The 18488-nt window shown below is 37.9% G+C and overlaps 1 protein-coding gene across 2 annotated transcripts; it reads left to right on the forward strand.

Moving 5' to 3' along the window:
* The first annotated feature begins 1684 nt into the window (after positions 1–1684).
* Positions 1685–18207, forward strand: LOC141619855 (protein RST1-like). 2 transcript variants are annotated; one of them, XM_074436877.1, is made up of 25 exons: positions 1685–2197; positions 2427–2711; positions 2797–2880; positions 3111–3387; positions 3873–4123; positions 4525–4699; positions 4777–4964; positions 5070–5170; positions 5394–5469; positions 6489–6620; positions 6733–6814; positions 7398–7470; positions 7687–7855; positions 8097–8227; positions 8411–8502; positions 9501–9586; positions 9668–9880; positions 10021–10098; positions 11561–11743; positions 12555–13442; positions 13514–13810; positions 14790–15437; positions 15643–15793; positions 17092–17207; positions 17746–18207. In XM_074436877.1, exons 1-25 carry the CDS (start codon positions 1817–1819, stop codon positions 18121–18123), a joined length of 5535 nt encoding a protein of 1844 aa, XP_074292978.1. In that variant the 5' UTR covers positions 1685–1816; the 3' UTR covers positions 18124–18207. The 2 variants fall into 2 exon arrangements, with proteins under 2 accessions (XP_074292978.1, XP_074292979.1); XM_074436878.1 differs by having other exon boundaries at positions 14796–15437.
* Positions 18208–18488: the final 281 nt, after the last annotated feature.

Below are 18488 nucleotides of genomic sequence, written 5' to 3' on the forward strand. Positions count from 1 at the left end.
GCGATCACAACACGGAAGCTAGTGATGTGAAAGAGAGGGAGAGGAAGACTATTAGGGTTCTTAACCGACGACCAACCGGTTGGAATCTCTTTCATACGCACTTTGAAGCAAAACTATCAGATGGATATGACTGGTAGCCTAGAGGTCCTACACCGTCCTCCTACACCTATGCCACAAAGCCTTCTAGCTTCGCTCTTCCTCAACCCCAACAACACAAAGCTCCTCACCCCGATATAGTTTCTTAAAGTCTATTAGGTGGAAGCATGGAATTGGGAATAAGAACCGTCTCCTTTAACGTATAGACTTTAAGGGAGCAAAACGTTAGGAGATTTGATGATATTAACTGACGCATTGATCGGGTTTATGCCGATCAAACCCCTTAACATGTACCCCAATTATGAAGAATATATATGCTAGTAAGGGGCATGTGCAACCTTTAAACCATTTTCTATCCTGCTTAGCGCGATGATGGTTATAGCGGACTGGGTATCCACGGGGAATTACGTAAATTACTTTAGTGTTCCGATTTTTGGGATGCCCAGTAGCAATGAGTTCAACCATTGAGTGAACATTTGGTCGAGAATAAGAAAAAATGTATGAAAACGGCCATTAAGATAAGAGTTGAAATTTTGGATATTTAAATGAAAGATAAGGATCTAGTTCCAAAAATACTGCCTTTGGGTTGAATACAAACCTTGTTGTTTATTAAGTTGGAGATTTGTGGATGATCGTTTATGCCTATAGTTTTAGCTTGATAACGAAAGGGTTCAATTGAGTATTTAACTTGGAAACTTCAAATCTCAAGCGAAAGCTCATGATCAAATCGAGCCCGAATTCGAGTCAAACTGAGCCTCAACCAAGTTGAGCCCGAACACACTAAGACTCGGCTCGAAAACTTGTTTGAGCTCGTTATTTTTAAAATTTCTTAATTTTTTATCAATAATATTTACTTAAATTATATCAATTTTACGGTAAATTAATTACAATATTAGTTTAGAAAAGAAAATAACACAAGAAATGTTATTTTAAGCTAATAAACAAAAAAATACTAGTTCAAATTGAATTTTTTAACTTAAAAATTACGTGATAATGAAAATAATAATGGTCGGAAAAATGGTATTCAAGCAAAGATTGAGCTCAGGTTCAGACTTGTAAAATATCACATGTGCCGACCCGGTGTCTTAATTTCAAGAGTTCGGCCTCAGGCTAATACTTACTCTACTTTTATAATACGAGCGAAGATCGATCATAGCCTTGTTAGGTAAGCTCAGCCCGGCACAACTCGGATAAACTTGTAGGTGCATCCGATGTTTTAGTACGATCTTATAGGAATGTTCTTGATGTGTGATATCGATATGCATATTTTAATTTCACTAAAACTTGGGAGAGACGGTCTCTCACTAAGTTATTGAGAGACCAATCTTTCGTACCCTTTTATTTTATTTGTACTTCGTAACCTTTTTATTCTTGATCGTGACATAGTAATTTCGTACCTATTTACATAATAAATGTACTCATTTTATCATTAATCATGATTTGTACCTATTTTATTAACTTTAGTACCACTTTTTCTTAAAACTGTACAATAATCTTTCAATAAAGCTTATTAAGAGACCGTCTCTCTGGAGACCTACTCTTTTAATTTTGGGGGTTATTAAAAGAGTAGAATAGCGGAGGGGACTATATAGCTAAACCCAGCATCAGACCACCTCTAGTCCTCCACCAACACGACCACCTTCCCGCGCTTCTCCCAACCTCCCAACAAAGCAGGCAGTGACATGACTAGTTGTGAGTACTACTAGTAGTAGCGACAGACATGGATGCATACGGGTCACTTCTGGAGCGAACCCGACTACCCCAACCCTCACTCCAACGCTACGCCGTCATCCAATTATTCGACAAACTCGCTGCCAACCCTAACTCCGAGCCTAGCTCCGAAGCCATCACTCAGTGCCTCAACTCCAACTCTGCCGCCGTGGTTGACCAATCAGTCCGCCACCTCTGCCGCCTAGTTAACAACTCTAAGCTCACTCACTCCGCCGCACTCCTCCACCTCATCTCCTCCCTCCACGTCACCTCTTCTCGCTTCGTCCCTCTCTTCGTTAAAGCCATCGGGTTCCTTCTCCGTCTCGCCTTTCGGAATAACACTCTCCCTTCTGTCTCCCTTCATTCTCTCGACACTCATCCCTTTATTCAGGTATCAATACCGACAGTTGAGGCAATCTCATTTCCGTACTTTATATTATCCCCTCTCCCTCCAAAATCTATTTTAAAATAGTTGTCCCTTTATCCAAATTTAGTATGTTAGTAGTGCCCCTAATTTGTTAACTACTACTCACTCCGGTTGTTATTTTACCGTTAATAGAAATTGGGCAGTAAAAGTGGAATAGAGGGAGTACGACTTAATTGATCATTTTGCATTTCAGGTTGTTTCGTGTCGTCCAGAGGTGCGAGACGAACTTGTGCAGCAGCTTGTATTGTTTGTAGTGCACGCCCATAAGTGTAGGTTTAGTCAAGCTTGTGACTACATAAGGCCGTTGTTAACGTATTCTGTATCGACACTATGTTCTTCTGGTTCATCCTTACTGTCATTCCTCACCCATGTGGTATCATCATTGGTATCTGTGTACTGCTCTTTGCTCCACGATACCGATTCCCTTTTCGATATGTTGGTTGCCTGTCTTAGATGTTTTCCTTCTTCTTCTGCAGAGGTAACTTGCTTTAGTTTAGACTGCTCAACTGGATTGCTAATTTGAAGAGTTTTATATTCATTCATGTAATTCTGTTTTTTGACAGGATCAAATGAATCTTGTGATTTTCGCCGAGCTCTTGGTGGATGCTCATATAGTGAAGCTACAGCGCATGCTGAACTCTGGACTGGTATTTTTCTTTCCTCTTGTTGTACACATTTCCGCTGTTGTTCATTGCGTAGTAGCTTCATAGACCAGCTAGCTTTTTTGAGCTGTAGGACCTTGTTTGTAGGGCATTAACTTATTACCCTATTTGGCTGTAGTTCTTTTGTAATACGTCAATATTGTATAAAGGATTGAGTCTCAAAATAAGAGTGTTCTGAGTCACCTGCAGCAATGCTGTTGTTTTTCTTCTGTCAGATGGGACATGAAGCCCAATTGGCGGGAATACACTTGCTGGATGATCTTCTAACCTTATGCATGGAGTTTGAACATCGTTCTATTGGGAGCAAACCCATTCTTAGTCTATCAAGGAGATTATTGAGTGATCACAAGAAGCTTGGACTACGTTTTATCCCGGAGTTATTCCGACCAGTGAGATCTCTCTTTATTATTCTCGCTCACCTTGAACTTGAGGATGAAAAATTATTCATTTTGGAATTCCTTGCATTTATTCTCAAATGGGATGTTCAAGATGGTAAGATCAGTCCCTCTTTTGGCTTGTTTCACTAGTTAACATACAGATAGTCTAGTTGAAATCATTTTGATTAGAAGCTTCTTTTTGTTTATTGACGTACTTTTTTTCCCCTCCAAAATACGTGAATGTTACAATCTTTTGAGCTTCTATGCTCTTCCCTTCTGCCTTCGCAAATGATCATTTAAGTCATTAAGTATCACTTTTTTTTTTATAAGGAAAGAAAACTAGGTTGATCTCCTAAAATAGGACCAACCATCTCATCCTTAACAATGCAGGGGCAGAAGAAAGTAACCCCAAAATCCTCAAAACTGAAGGTTCCTGCAAATCATTGAGGAGCCTGAAAACAATACATCTCATAATAATTTTTTCGCAAATGTTAACATCAAATCTTTTATGCCTGTGTATAATTTACTTAAATTCCCGTGTTCCACAGATGTCTGATTCTAACTAGTATCTTTAATCAGTTACTAATTGTCACATTGCAGACAATGCTGTGAGCAAAGCTGCATTTAACCTATGTGAAGTGCGTTTGTTCTTCTTTCCTGTCATCAGTTTGATGTCATCTCCGTCAAAATCTGTTAAACAAGCAGCATCTCGATTTATTTTGTTGTTGGAAAAGCTCCTTGGAAATGATCTGGCTCCACTAGGGTACAACATATTTGTTCAAAGAGAAGCTGTGCATGTTAGCAAACCTGAAACAATCATCTTCAGGCTTCTGCAGCATCTGTGGCTTCAGGTAAATACATGATTTATCGCTCTATTCTATTGTGGCTGGATTTAGTAAACAAACCCTTGCTCGTGGAGGAGGGTGGATGGTCGAAGTGTTGGACACATTTTTTTTTGTATATCAAAAGTTCTCCCTTTGACGAACTTGTCATGTTAAAGGATTAATATTGTAGTAGTAGAAGTATTTGATATTTTTTTTAACCCTAGGCATTATTCGGCCTTGATGTTGGCTTTCTAGTTTCTACCAATTTAACAAAAACTCAATTATCGAACCAAATGATTATTGTTGATAGATAAACATACTAACTAAATGAAGTTTCGATGGACTATTGATTGCAGTTCTTTCCTCAACTTCAGTCATCTAGACTTACTCCCCTCTGTTTTGTTTGATGGTTAGAGTCCTTCTTGCAGGATTTACCTTGCGGTTCCTTCTATCTGAACGTATTTTCTTCAAGCAGAAATAACATTGTTCTAGAGAATGGATCCTCATCTTGGTTATATCAACTCAAAGAATATGCTTCATGGAACTCTGGGAGACAAAAATCTTCTGTGTCTGTATCATCAACAGCAGAACTTATATCACCTGGTAAAGTTCTTAAATATTTTTTCCTTCTGATATGCAATCAAAGTAGTTCCATTGATCATGTTCTCTGCTGCATGTAGAGATGCCTTTGCTACTGGGTGCAGTTGTTGCGAGTCTGGTTATGCATCATTCTTTGGAATTCTCTGCTTTAGACTTGTTAGCGTCCCTTGGAGAGATGGAACCGAAACTTGGCGTTACCTTGTTGCTAGGAGTTTTATACTATAGCAATTTTCTAAGGGAGACACTCAAATGTAGTACTGATACGCTGGTACACCTTTTGATTTATATAACTATCGTACAAGCAATGCTCATAACTTTGAAATATCAGTTCATTGGAGTTACTCTGTGTTCCTGAAATTCTATATTCTTGCAGCTAAAACTACTGAGAGTGCTTCCTTCGCTTGCTTCACACTCTGCGATGCAACCGCTGATAGTTCAGACTGTATTACCTATGCTTCAGAAGGATTCGAATCGGTAAGCAAATATGAACTGTAATTAATTGGAATTTGACAAACAGGCATGTACTATTGTGCTACCAAATGAACCTTATCCCATTAAATTTCTGCGGGCTTATGGAAAGAGTGTCATTTGAAGATGCAATAGTTTCTGTCTACTTTGATAAAATCCTTTATGTCATTGAACAAAGATATACATTTGAAAGTCTTTTTTTGTCTTTATGATGAAAACTTATCTGCAGGATCTTGTATGCTACAGCACTTCGTTTGTTGTGTAAAGCTTGGGAGATGAACTATAAGGTCTTTGGGACTTTGCAAGTAAGTATCTTGTCTCCTTATCTGTGCACTCATTTAAGATGCGCTGTGTTCCCTCTAGTTGCTGAAGCATCTAACTTACTACTGAGCCATGGAAGTTCCATGAGGTTTTGAGAGACCAAGAGATGTACCAGCTAGTCAGATACAAGGCTTGGAAACTATGAAAAAAATATAAACTCATGATATAGGGTATGTGAAGTCACAAGTAAAGACAAATGAGGGTACTTGAAAACTTTATGGGTCTACTTTTTTTTTTTTTTTTTTTTTTTTTGACAAACTTTATGGGTCTTCTTGGTATTTTAGAAAATTTGGCATTGGAGCGGGTGGATCGGAGTGAAAAAAATTCAGAGTGCATTTCACATTCTGAAAGTTATCACTTTAATATGTGTGCCTGTGTGGTTATAATAATTTTCCAACATAGCATAGATTAATCTCCAAACTGATAGGCGAAGAAATTAGTTCATTGACAGACTATTTGGAACTTTGGCCTTGACTGGATTCTATAATTTGGCATCTTTCTTGACCTAAATATTGCTAACAATATTTCTTTGCTTGCTGGTCAACTATTTTAGTGAGACACTGATCTGTAGACACCTGTGTGGATCTATGTTACTGTGGCACTATAACATTGCGCACCTGTTTTCGACACTTGTCACTTTACCATGGGCGTGACACTCAGACACATTATTTAGGTTATAACATGAGGATATTTCATGAATAAACGAGTCCGAGAAGCTGGATACTTCTAATCAACGCTCAGTTCCATAATGCTAACTAGTCTTGTAACTGCAACTTCCCTGTCTTAGTATATGTTCCTATTTGCAGACATGGAGAGCTATGTTACTATGATGATTTACCCTCTTTTACTCTGTATCTGCGGTGGAAAGATTTAACGAGCTATGCTGGAGTATCTTTCTCTATTTGCATCACATGTCTAACAAAAATATTTCAGCAATTCCGCTGCATTAATTTGACATGGAAGCCTGACTGATCTTTGATAGCATGTATATTTTCTTTTGTAGGTTTTTCTGCTGCCTGAATGTTTCAGGGAATTCGGATCTGATCGAACAGTTGTTATAAGCATGGCTGCTTGCCTTCGTGATATATGTAGGCAAAACCCTGATAAGGGTATTGAGCTGATACTGTCTATTGCTGTATGGATTTTTTGCTACTTCCATAGGCGTTTGACATTTTTATTTATACTTTGTGTTCTATTTCTTTACAGCTCTTTACCTTAATGATTTCTTCTTACATTGAAATCAATAGGGGTGCATTGAGTGCCGTGATGCTGTAGTTCAAGCTCTGGGATTGCAGAGCCTTGGTTTTCTATGTGAAGCTGATGCAGTTGGTAAGCACTTAATCCACATGATTATTCACTAGGGATAGGGATTTAAGCATGTAGCATCCTAGACTTGACAGACCTATGAAGTCTGACCAGGGAATAGGAAAAGTCACACTACTGCTGTAAGCCAACCTCAAAGATGATTGATTAAAAATGAAGCAAATATAGTAATGCTATGAAAAGAATATGTGAGGATACTTATTGAAACACTAAATTTAGCCCTTTTGTATGTGGCAAGATGTCTTGAACTAGATTTATCAGGTCTTCAGTGCCTTTCTTTACTCTTTGTTTGGGAGGGATTTGGACTGTGGAAAAGGTCTTGTACAAGTTCCATTGTTTGGTTAGCAAGTTAGTTTGGCAGGATAGGGAGGGGAGGGAGATGGAGCGATCCATTTTCCCTCCTACAATACATATTAAAATCCTTCCGAACTAGGAAAAATTTGAAAGTAAAATGACATTGGCCCGTAAGTCCATCTGCCCCGTGTTCCCTCTCCCTCAATATGTTCCCAAACAAAGGCTTATTGTAGTATTCCGTATAATTGTTTCACAGCCTTTTGGTTACGCTCTCAAATTGCTTCTCTCTACCCAGATTTTTATACTGCGTGGGATGTCGTTGCAAATCATGTGAAGGAGTACTTGGCGGAACCAGTTGTTGCGTATAGGTAACGAACGGTCTTTGCACAACTATCCTTTTTCTGTTGGGTTCCTTGCATATGTTTAAACTGGGGGGCTCCATGCCTTTGTCAGTTTATCCTTTTGTTCATTTCCAGTCACGTATTACGCCCATATACTCCTTATTCGTGGCTCTTTTTAGGGATCCCTTCTTAGGAGGAGGCGAGGAGCGTTCCGCTAAATTGTGTTTGTGCATACCTTTACAGCTTATGTGCACTTTTGAGATGGGGATCTACTGATGCTGAAGCTTACACAGAAGCTTCTGGGTCTGTGTTGCAATTATTGTGGAATATTGGAAGTCATATATTCCCTTCCATGAACCCACTTTGGAAGAAAGCTCGGATCACTGCCTTTGTGGCAATAAACCATTTTGAGGTTAATCTGGACCTTTTGTATAAATGATGCACACAATTCTCGGTTTTGATTCTAAGTTGCTTTGTATTCCAGTTTTTACTTGTTTTTCTCATCGCTTTTGTGCCTTGATGAAACTCTGTTTTAGCAGGCGTCTAGAATTATGACGTACCCTTCTCAATTTTGATTCTAAATTGCCTTGTTTTCCAGTTTGTATTCCCTTTTCTCATTGCTTTTGTGTCCTGCTTAAACTCTGTTTTGGCAGGTGTCTCAAATTCAAAATAGCTTGCCGGATCTTATGGTCGTGTGTATGGAGTTGCTGGTTAGTGAGACTGATGTTGACATTCTCAAGGTGATTGGAGAACTTAAAACCAAGATTATAGCATATGAGCATAGGTATTTTCTTGTATATGGGCATTACCCCCATGGTGTCTTTTCGCATATGGACGTCACTTCTATGATTCCTTTTTGTACATGGGCGTCATCTATTTGGTGTCCCTTAATTATAGATCTGGGTTTAGTTGCTTCACTAATTACTGCAGCTTCTGTGTGGACTTACTCGTTTGCGACTTTTTGCAGTACGAGACGAAGAATGATCAGTGAGAAAAAAGCCCCAAGAAGCAAAATTGAGAAATTATTAGATGTATTTCCTCGCGTGGTTTTCTCTTCAGGTAATTGAAGGGTGCTTGCATGTGAAAGTCCCCAAACATATCATAAAATTGTACTCGTATTTAGTATCTTCTGTTTTTTTCTTTGTAAATATAGTCCCTTCTTTCGAGGCCCTATTCTTTTTCAGTCGCTTGTTCGGTGGCTGACCTATATATATAGACATATCATATATTGAGATGAGGGTCCTTCAAATGACACAAATTGCAGCAGAGCCATTAGGTAGTAACCAGTCATATAAAAACTCTGATACAGTTCAAAATGTAATATTTAAGTTAAGAGGGAAATCAATGGACCAATCTTATTACACAGCACTTGGTACATAATTTGGATATTTAGGCCCTCAAAAGCCAAGCTACTGGTTAGCTAAAGTGCAGTACAGTTGCTGATATATTTGTTTGGAAACACGACATCTTCATCAGCTTGAATTAAGGGGAAGTTTACTGTGAATGTGACCTCTATCTCACCACGTTGGAGTTTTACTTTGTACTTTGACATCAAGTTTTTCATATGCGAGCTTCTCTTTAATGGCGTGGATCTTAATCACCTTTCAGTTACCTTGGTGTCATTCCAAATACATATACATTCGGATAAGGATATTAATTAAGGGACACCAAGGGGGTGACACCCATGCGCAAAAGATATCATCGAGATGACGGCCATGATGCCGCCTTCATCCGTTTTGACAATCGTACTTTGTCCATTTTCACAGAGATTTAACTTCTACTGTAACCTAGAAAAGTAGAAGTTTCAAAAGATTTGACATTTTTTAACTGGCCTTATTGGCAAAAATAGACTTGATAAAACACGGTGTGGGAGAGTGCTGAGACAGAATTTGATTTCCCTTTTTGATGTGGGTTTTTGACTGTAGTCGATAACTCTATACTATGAAGATGAACTCAAGTTGCTATTTTAAAATACAAACAGATTAAGAGGAAGAAAAAGGGAGAAAAGAAACACTTGCAGTAGTCGCTACTTACTCTGTGTCTGTTACATAACCCAGGTAGATGTAACCCACAAGACATGCCTGGTGCTGCTTTGTTTTGTCTGCCCGTTACTAACAAAGATTCTACACAAGGAAATTTCAAAGTAAGATAATTAACTCATGCACGTGTTGTAGTACTATGATGTTACTGTGTTTGGCTCAATGAATCTATTTGGTGTGTACAGAATGCAGATGATGTTTTTGATGAATATCGCAACATTGTGAAGGAGGTATCGGGGTCGCTTCATCTGTCAAGAAACACTCTCCTTGCACTTCTTTCGTTGCAGTCGTGGAAATCCTTAATGAAGCGTTGGCTAAAAGATTATAATTGTGTTCTTGTAAAAGCATCATCCGCTGTCTTTGATAGAACATCAAAGGCTGCTAATGATATCCTTAAGGTTGTATTTGTGAAATATATTTAATATTTTTTCTAGTTGTACTTGTACTGTTAGACAAAAGCTAAAAAGAAGTAGTAAAAGAAGCAAAACAAAATCTATCACCTTGTTGAATGTTGGATGTTGCCTGTTTGCCGTTGCAGGATATGATAAACCTTGCTGAAGATTCAATCCCAAGAATGGCAGAAAATATTTCTCTTGCAATAGGTGCATATTGTTTGGTGAGTTGTTTCTTAAGTCTTACTCCCTCCGATTCTTATCGCCCCCCGCTTTTTAAGATTTATGAGGACTATTGTAAACAAATGAGGCAAATCAGGATAAGTGACATAGGAGTATTTGGACTATTTTAACGTAGGAGTATTTTCTTGAATATGTTGCATGGTTTGGTGTTCCATTTGGTTCCACTGATAATGTTGAAGTGACATTATGCTGCTATCCAGTATAGGTCGCATTGCTGATGCTTGGGGAAGAATACATGTGCACATCCTTATCTTTTAGTCTCCCTCTTGTCTGGGTTATGAGAGAATAGCCACATTGAGTTGAAAATTTAAAAACCATGCAATTCATAAAATTGATGCAAGTATTGATGCTAGAGACAAGATTTTCAAGGCACGTGTATGTGAATAAGCGTCATTAGAACCATGCCATTTTAGCATGCTAATCTATCCTGTTATCTTACATAGTTACATTCCACTTCTAATGGAGTTAAAGACATATTTTTCTTTGGTTTTAGATTATGATGAAATAAAGCAAAATGCTCCCTAAAATGGTTACATTTTTTTTTTTTTTTTTTTTTTTTTTTTGTGAAGTAGTTTTTGCTCATCAGGATACCACAACTTCAATAGGCCCCTATGTGTTAGGTTGTTAGCAGAGGGAGTAAGGCTGCGTACATCAGACGCCCTCACCCCATACAACCTTTGTTCCTTTTCCATTCAACTCCTCTTGCCCTATTTAGCTTTTGTTCCCTTTCCTTATCTTTTCTCTTAATTTGCAAGAGCGGAGCATTTGTAAGTAGTCTTGACTAGGGCCTCTCAGCACTCGTGAGTTTTTACTAGTCAAATTCAGTAGTTGAAATGTTGAATTATATTCTACTTCTCTCGTTTGTTATGCGGAAGGGCATCTTGATTTCCACTCTTACTTTTATAATGGCAAATCTTGTAAGCGCGCGGTCTAACCATAAAGTTATGATCATGCCTCTAAAGACAGGTTATTTGTTTGTACTACTTTACGTGGTAGATTGCGAGTCTAGTGTCAACTGTCTTGTGTAGTATATTGTACATTGCGATCCTTGAAAAGAATGTTTTGATCACACTTTTTGTCGTGTGTTATGCGTCGACACGATGCGTACGCTCTACTCAACACTATCCTACGACATCTTATATTGACACTTGCTTCTAATACTTATATAGCGTTAGAGTAACATAACCTATAAAATAACCCCAACGACGGGCTGTAAAGAAAATACAAATATATAAGCATGCCAGCGGAAAGTTTTTGGCTAATCTCCAACTTCTAGATTAGAGAATGAAAGTATACACTGATTACATTTTAATAAAATAGCCTTTAAAGCTGGACCTGTCGCAAGAGGCATTATTGAGCATGCGAATGGGATAAAAAACCAATATATATTCTTTATTTGCCTGTGACTTGTTTAGACTAACACCTTTTTTAATTCTTTTTCAGATCTTGCCTGCCTCTGCCCATGCTGTCAAAGTGACTGCTTCAAAATTCTTACTAGGTTGGCTTTCCCAGCACGAGCATGAGCACCGCCAATGGTCAGCGGCGATTGCTATTGGTGCAATTTCAAGTTGCTTGCACGCAACTGATCGTCAACAGAAACTCCAATGTGTCAGTGGGCTTTTTGAGGTAGATAATTGTATTTTATGGAAATTCATATTAGGTGCTTCATTCATAAGTGTGACTTTCTGGTTAACATTTCACTGCTTAATACTTTCCTTCCTGACTTTTTGTTTTTCCTGATAATTATAGAGATTGCGTCAGCTTTCTGGTTAACACAATTCAGATTTGTTTACAAATTACAAAAACCGTGCACCTTGTCTCCACAGATCCTTGTAGCGTCATACGCCTTTTAAACCTAAGCCCAAGAGGCATTCTTGCTGATATATAGACTTGTGGTTCTGAATATCTATATGTTACCTCTAATGACAACTGCATCTGTGACTTTGTGTGAGTGCCCTAACCTCTCAAAAAACAAACACACCCTTAGACTGTCGAACTGAATTAAACAGTGAATAAGCGAAAAATGTTTTTCTTGTCCAGTTCATCACTCTACACCTCTTTCGGATACATTCTTCCTTATGGACCATAATTCCACAATTATCACTACAGTTATGGTGGTATATGCTATTGTTATTAGACCGTTTGTCTAATCATTTGCAGCTGGTCTCTCTTGTGACGGGTCACAAATTGTGACTTGAAATGTGACCATTTTATGATAAAAAGTAACCATTTACAAATTCTTATTTATCAAATAATGATTACATTTTATCATAAAATGGTCACATTTTCCTTCACAAGCTTGTGACGCGTCACAAATGAGTTATTCATTTGTTGCTTTTGCCAAATAATTCCTTGGTGGTTGAAAAGCAGTAATCAAAATGAATGATGTAACAGTCTTGTTTCCCTTCTGCTGTCTCACTGATTCAACATTTCTCAGGTGTCATGTCAGAGCAGAAGTAGCTTTGTTAAAGGGGCTTGCAGTGTTGGTCTTGGATTCGCGTGCCAAGATCTCCTTACAAGAACTGTTAGTGATGAGAGCGCTCCTAATAAGGATAACTACACTCTACAGGAGAAATCTCTTCTAGGAAAGATTGTCAGGGATTTATCATCAGCTATAAGTCAATTTTCTCAAATATCACCTGATCTTTTGGAGAGTCTTCATGAGTACAAGGCTTCGGATATGGACTATGATTATGTGGATAGCAGTTGCAGATTAGTGCTCAATAACTGTGATGACGTGGATGGTGACATATGGGGTGTTGCTGGACTTGTCCTAGGCTTAGGCTTGTCTACTAGTGCACTCTTCAGAGTTGGGTCTTATGATGCTATCCGCAGTATAAAATTACTGTGCACATCTTTGGTTACTAATGTCAGCTCTTTAGTTTCAGATTTCAATTTTGGTGGTCCAAGTATGTTGTTATCCATTGGAGCTTGCCTGGTGCTTCCAACTATTGCTTCATTTTGTCGAAGAGTGGACATGATGCATGATGATGAGTTAAATGATGCATTGTCATCCTACGAGAATCTCATCTCAAAACTAATTACTGTCAAAACATCTAACACCTTGTATCAAAACCTTTTGATGGCATCATGTGTTGGAGGCGGTGCTCTACTTGCTTCCATTTTGGGAGAAGGTTTATTCCCATTAGATCCTGAACGGGTTCAAAACTTGCTTGGATTGTTCAAAACTATCTACTCGGCCTCCTATCCCGACCTTGTTCATTTAGGTGCTTTTCTTGGGGTGGTAAACACAATGGGTGCTGATGCTGGGTGCTTGTTTTATCAATGTTCTTCAATTGTTCCTCAGACACACTATAACCAAAAGGTATTTATGACAGAATATTCTGATTATTTACTTCATTCTTCATTCGCTTACATACTTCATCAATATGCCAGGAATCATCTCATATTGATGCTCCTCTACTCTCAAGGTTATCTTTTGTGGAAAATCTGTCGGCTTTAATGCAAGATATGTTTCTTGTTGCGCAACAACCTGATGCCAAGCAACTTCAAGCATATGCAGCATGGGCAATTTCATTTCTTAGGGAGCATCTATGGTCCAAAGAGGTCCATGGAATCTATGGTAGGGTTGATGATAATTCGGCTAACTCTAAGCCTTTTGATCAAAGTTTCTCCAAGGATGCAACTGTTGTGAAGCTGTCCTCATGGCTGATGCAGTTGGATTATACGAAGGTAAGTTGACTGACTCATTGCTCCATGTAATTGACGATTGGGGATTACTCTAGGTTTAGAACTTAAACTGTTACTTTTTAGCTGCAATTACCATGAAGCTATAATTAATCAGGAGTGAAAGAAAAATACGAGTAGTCAACTTTCATCACATACAAATCTTCTGTGCTAGGGCAACTATGAGTAAGAACGACTTTTAAAAGAACTGTTAGGTCAAATTAGCTATAATTAATCAGGAGTGAAAGAAAAATACGAGTAGTCAACTTGGTGACCATATGCATTTTTTGTTCTATATTTATCTCAGAGAATATTTATATTGAACATCAAGTGTGAAACTTTAAACAAAAATCATACTACCTCCAATCCACACCAAACTACCCATCCACTTTTTAAAGTCAAACTTGCTAAATATTGACCTTGATTATATTTAGTCAAATTTTAGAAATTTATATATAAAATTGACATATTTACCTTTGTTAAAAAAAGAGGTTTCGGAGTTATATACTCGTATTACTTTTGTTAAAAAAAGAGGTTTCGGAGAGTTATAATTTCGACTCGAAAAAATAATATATAAATGAAGAAAAACATAGTCAAAGTGCCGTCTCCTAGACAGTGAAAAGTCAAATGGTTAGTTTGGTGTGGATTGGAGGTAGTATTAAATTTGGTATTTCTTACTCCCTCCTATTCACTATGATGTTCCACATTGCTTTTTGAGGAGTTTTTAAGAGGAGTGAGATTTGTGGAGGAAAATGAAAGTAAGAGAGAAAAAGTGGGGTCACAAGTCCTAAGAACCACAAATTATAGACTATAATAAGGAAAGTGGAAGATCTTCGTGAATTTGTCATTTTAGGAAATGTGAAGATGTTAGAGAATAGGAGGAAGTATAAAATAATTAGAAGAATACATTCATGGGAGTTAATTGCGAGGGAGAGGTGTTGAAATTACCCGTGAATTGACTTTTTTTTTGGTATTTTTATTCAAGTGTCAGGTACATGTCAACACAGTAGCTGCTGTCTTGAGCTGTCTTGCAGATGCCCCTAGGTTGCCAGAGTTTGACTGGGGAGCTGTTATTCGACGCTGCATCAAATATGAGTCTCATGTAGCTGGCTTACCTCATGGTTCGTCCTGTGACAACAAAAGCTTGCTTGAAGAATGTCTACAATTCTCAGTAGCTCATGCTAGAAAATTTGACTCCCTCTTAAATTTGCTTGATGACTTGACCTGTCTCTCAAGGTTCCGCACACTTGACATAGTTATGCAGTCTTGCCTGGTGTTTCATCTCCCTGATCTACTGAGGATATTTTCGAGTTCTAGAAATCAGATGTTACTAGAAGACATGCATGAATTCCTGTCCTCCCCAATTTATTCGGACCAACAAAACACTAGACAGAAAAGGTTTCTTCAGCTTGCTTTCTGGAAAGCTCTTGCCAAATGTGTCAATAAACCTTCTGAGGACACTTTTGAATACCTGTATGGCATGGAGAAATGTGTGGAAGTTCTTTTCAAGTTGTTGCCAGCGTCACCTTGTGCCACCTCTCTTAAAAAGGAGCAGATGCCTTGCCTTTTATGGCATGAATCAATGGCATGCTTGAGCAACACTAGACAAGCTTGTTTGATGTCCCTTTTGCAGGTATGACTTTTCCTCCTATGATTTTTATCCCTAACTGAGATAGTGAGATGGTGCATATTGTTTAATTGTTCCAAAAGTAATGTTTTTTCTTATCATTATTTTAATGGTCAACTCAGAGTTATGGTTTTGCGCGTGAAAATGCGATTAACATTCATTTGAATTATTCAATTGGGTTGGTTTGGAACTAACTGATGCACTACCTCAGCTTTCACCAGTTGATGAAGTGCAAAGAAATAAGCTGTTTGGAGCAGATCTGAAGAAGATGTTGTCATTGGCTAAGCTCGTGAAAATCGGTTCTATGCCATCGACTGAGCTTGGAAAGCTAAAATCATACATGATGTGCACAAAATCAGAAGGTCCGTTCGGTATAGTAATGTTTAACTTTATCTGTAAAATGATCTGTTGGTTTCATGACTAATTGAATTAGTTTTCGAAAATAATCAGGACCATTCTCATCTGCATGTAATCTGAAATTTGCTTATTTTATCACTTAATAGGCTTAACTTTGAGGCTTTGGCTCCATTCATAAATAATTAGTTCCCGAAGTATTACAGTTACAAATCCATAATTATTATGCTTTTACTTTTTGTCCCCGGCTTCTTTTACTCATCATTTAATTCGCACTTTTGTGAAAAATTGTGGTTAGGAACGTTGTTTTGAACTGCGTAAATGCTCAGTTAGTATTCATTTCTCAGACATTTTCTGCTTCAAAAGTGTGTTTTAACAATGGTCAAATGAAACCTGTTTTGTGTGGAAATGTGTGGGATTTCCATCAAAGGGGGTAGTTAAGAGAGCAGGAAGGTGAATGTTTGAAGATTGCTACTTACTCTTTCCTTGGATGGCGAAAAGCCGAAAACTGACCATTTGCTCAGTTAATATCAATTAAGAACCTTACTAGCCGAACCAACATTGATGAAGTTTTGGGATTATTGAGCCGTTGAGGATGTTTTGGGGTCTTCTGCTGGTTTAGTTTGGTTGTCCAGAGACATGGCAGAAGGAGCAGTAACCTTGTCTGGTGATTGTGTGATGTTGTGGAGAGTTGGAGGAGGGGAGGGAGAGGAGGGATAGCGAGATAGAGAGATCAAGCGTTGTGAAATTTTGACACAACAATTACATTATTACCACAAAGGTTGTCGCTATGACAGGGTATGGGGTGGTCGGATTTTGCATCCTTACCCTTCCGTGTTTCATTAACACCATTTCTGGATCATCCATAATGAATGTTGCTTGGGAATTGCAACAAATTGACAGCTGTGCTATAAGTTAGAAAAATACACAATTTAGTGAGTTATGCTTGCTATAGTACGTCATTTTTCAAAGCAAATTTAATTAGATTAGTAGATATTGGGACAATTTGTTGAAATGGATTTATTAGTAAAGAGGACAACCATTATGTTTTCTCAAACATAGGGGTAAAGGCCTAAAGCTGGTTGTGTACATTTGATCCCTTAGGGCCCCACCTGCCATAGTTTTTTTTTTTAATTTTTTTAAGGCATTAGGACTTTTTAGGAGTAATGTAGTTTGCACTGGAGAAACTTTAGTTAGCAATCATTAAAGAAGACAACATACATTCATATTTCAAAAAAAAGGAATTCCTTATTTATTTTGACAAACAATGAAGATAACACACATTCATACTTTGATATATTCACAGATATGTGGGATGTGCTGGTTGAAGTTGTAGCAGCGCTTCAAAATACAGAAGGCGCGAGGAGACAATGGCTTATTGATATTCTTGAAATAAGCTGCATAACGAAGTACCCGTCAACGGTAAGCCAACCTTTACTGTGAAAATCTATTCAGCTGACGAGTCTCTCAATACTGTGTGCACGTTTTATGATTTGGTTTGCGTACCAATGTGTTGTACTGAGCCATGCGTTGAAATAATTCTTAAATATGATTGAATGACGATTTTAATTCTCTCATGATGGCTACAAACCTCTTACCTATCACGGAAATGGCTTAAACCTAAAAGGAAAAACCTGAAGTAGATCTGAAACTAGATTAACCCAACCTTACCCAAAATATCTTCACTTAAACAAAAACCTTGATAGCCATGTCCGTAATGACCCGAAAATGTTCTGAATCTAAAATGACTTCATACCAACGCTCTAGAAATGATCAGAACCCGTTTTTACCTAAACCAAAGTGACAAGTTTGTCTGGTCTAGTTTTTGTAGCGGCAATTTATCCAATGTGTTTCAGATATATTGTCTGATTTGGCACAGCAAATCAGCTAATGTTTGATGAACGTTGGATTTTGTTGGTTGCGAGTCGTATGACTAATCTAAGATGTCATTATTTCCCAGGCACTTCATTTCATTGGTCTGCTCTCTGGTAGCTCCTGCAAGTATATGCCTTTCCTGATTACGGATCCCCAAGCTGTGCTACTTGATCTCCCAGTCACTCTTTCCTCCCTTCTTTTGACTCCCAAGTGGCGTTCAGTTGCCGGAACAGCCGTTTCTTATCTCTGGACCTCGACCGAGAGAATCTATGCATGGGCCACTTCTCTTTCATGTAATGGTGACCAATTCGGGTTGCACCCCATTGAGCCGAGTGAAAAGGATAGCTGTGATTTGCTTATGAATGTCATGGTAGATGCCTGTTATAAACTGAGAGAATTTTTGCCGATGAAAAACCATTTGCGGCTGGTAAACATGGTTCAGCCGAGGCATGTAAACTCTTAATAGTACTTGAAAAATAATACTACTAGTTAGTACAAGTTTAACTTAACTTATTTATGTTATAAATTAGCAAAGCCAGTGCAATTATTCAGTCTTACAATAACTATCAATTACTTTACTTAATTACCCCACTCTAATAACCTCCACTAACTACCATGATTGACTAATAAAGACATCAGAGTATTTTATTAATGATTTTACAATTTACAATGTTGTATTGTAAATCTGTTTTACAAGAGACTTACTCTATACTATCGAGAATATTAAATCTCTTTAAATCCAAATCTAATTAGACATCGTATAAAATGCATTTCAATTTTTTTTGGATAGTACGAACTTGATACAAACATTTTTTTACTCTGGTTAGA

The sequence above is a fragment of the Silene latifolia genome, chromosome X (genome assembly GCF_048544455.1).
Source record: "Silene latifolia isolate original U9 population chromosome X, ASM4854445v1, whole genome shotgun sequence".
Lineage (NCBI taxonomy): Eukaryota > Viridiplantae > Streptophyta > Magnoliopsida > Caryophyllales > Caryophyllaceae > Silene > Silene latifolia.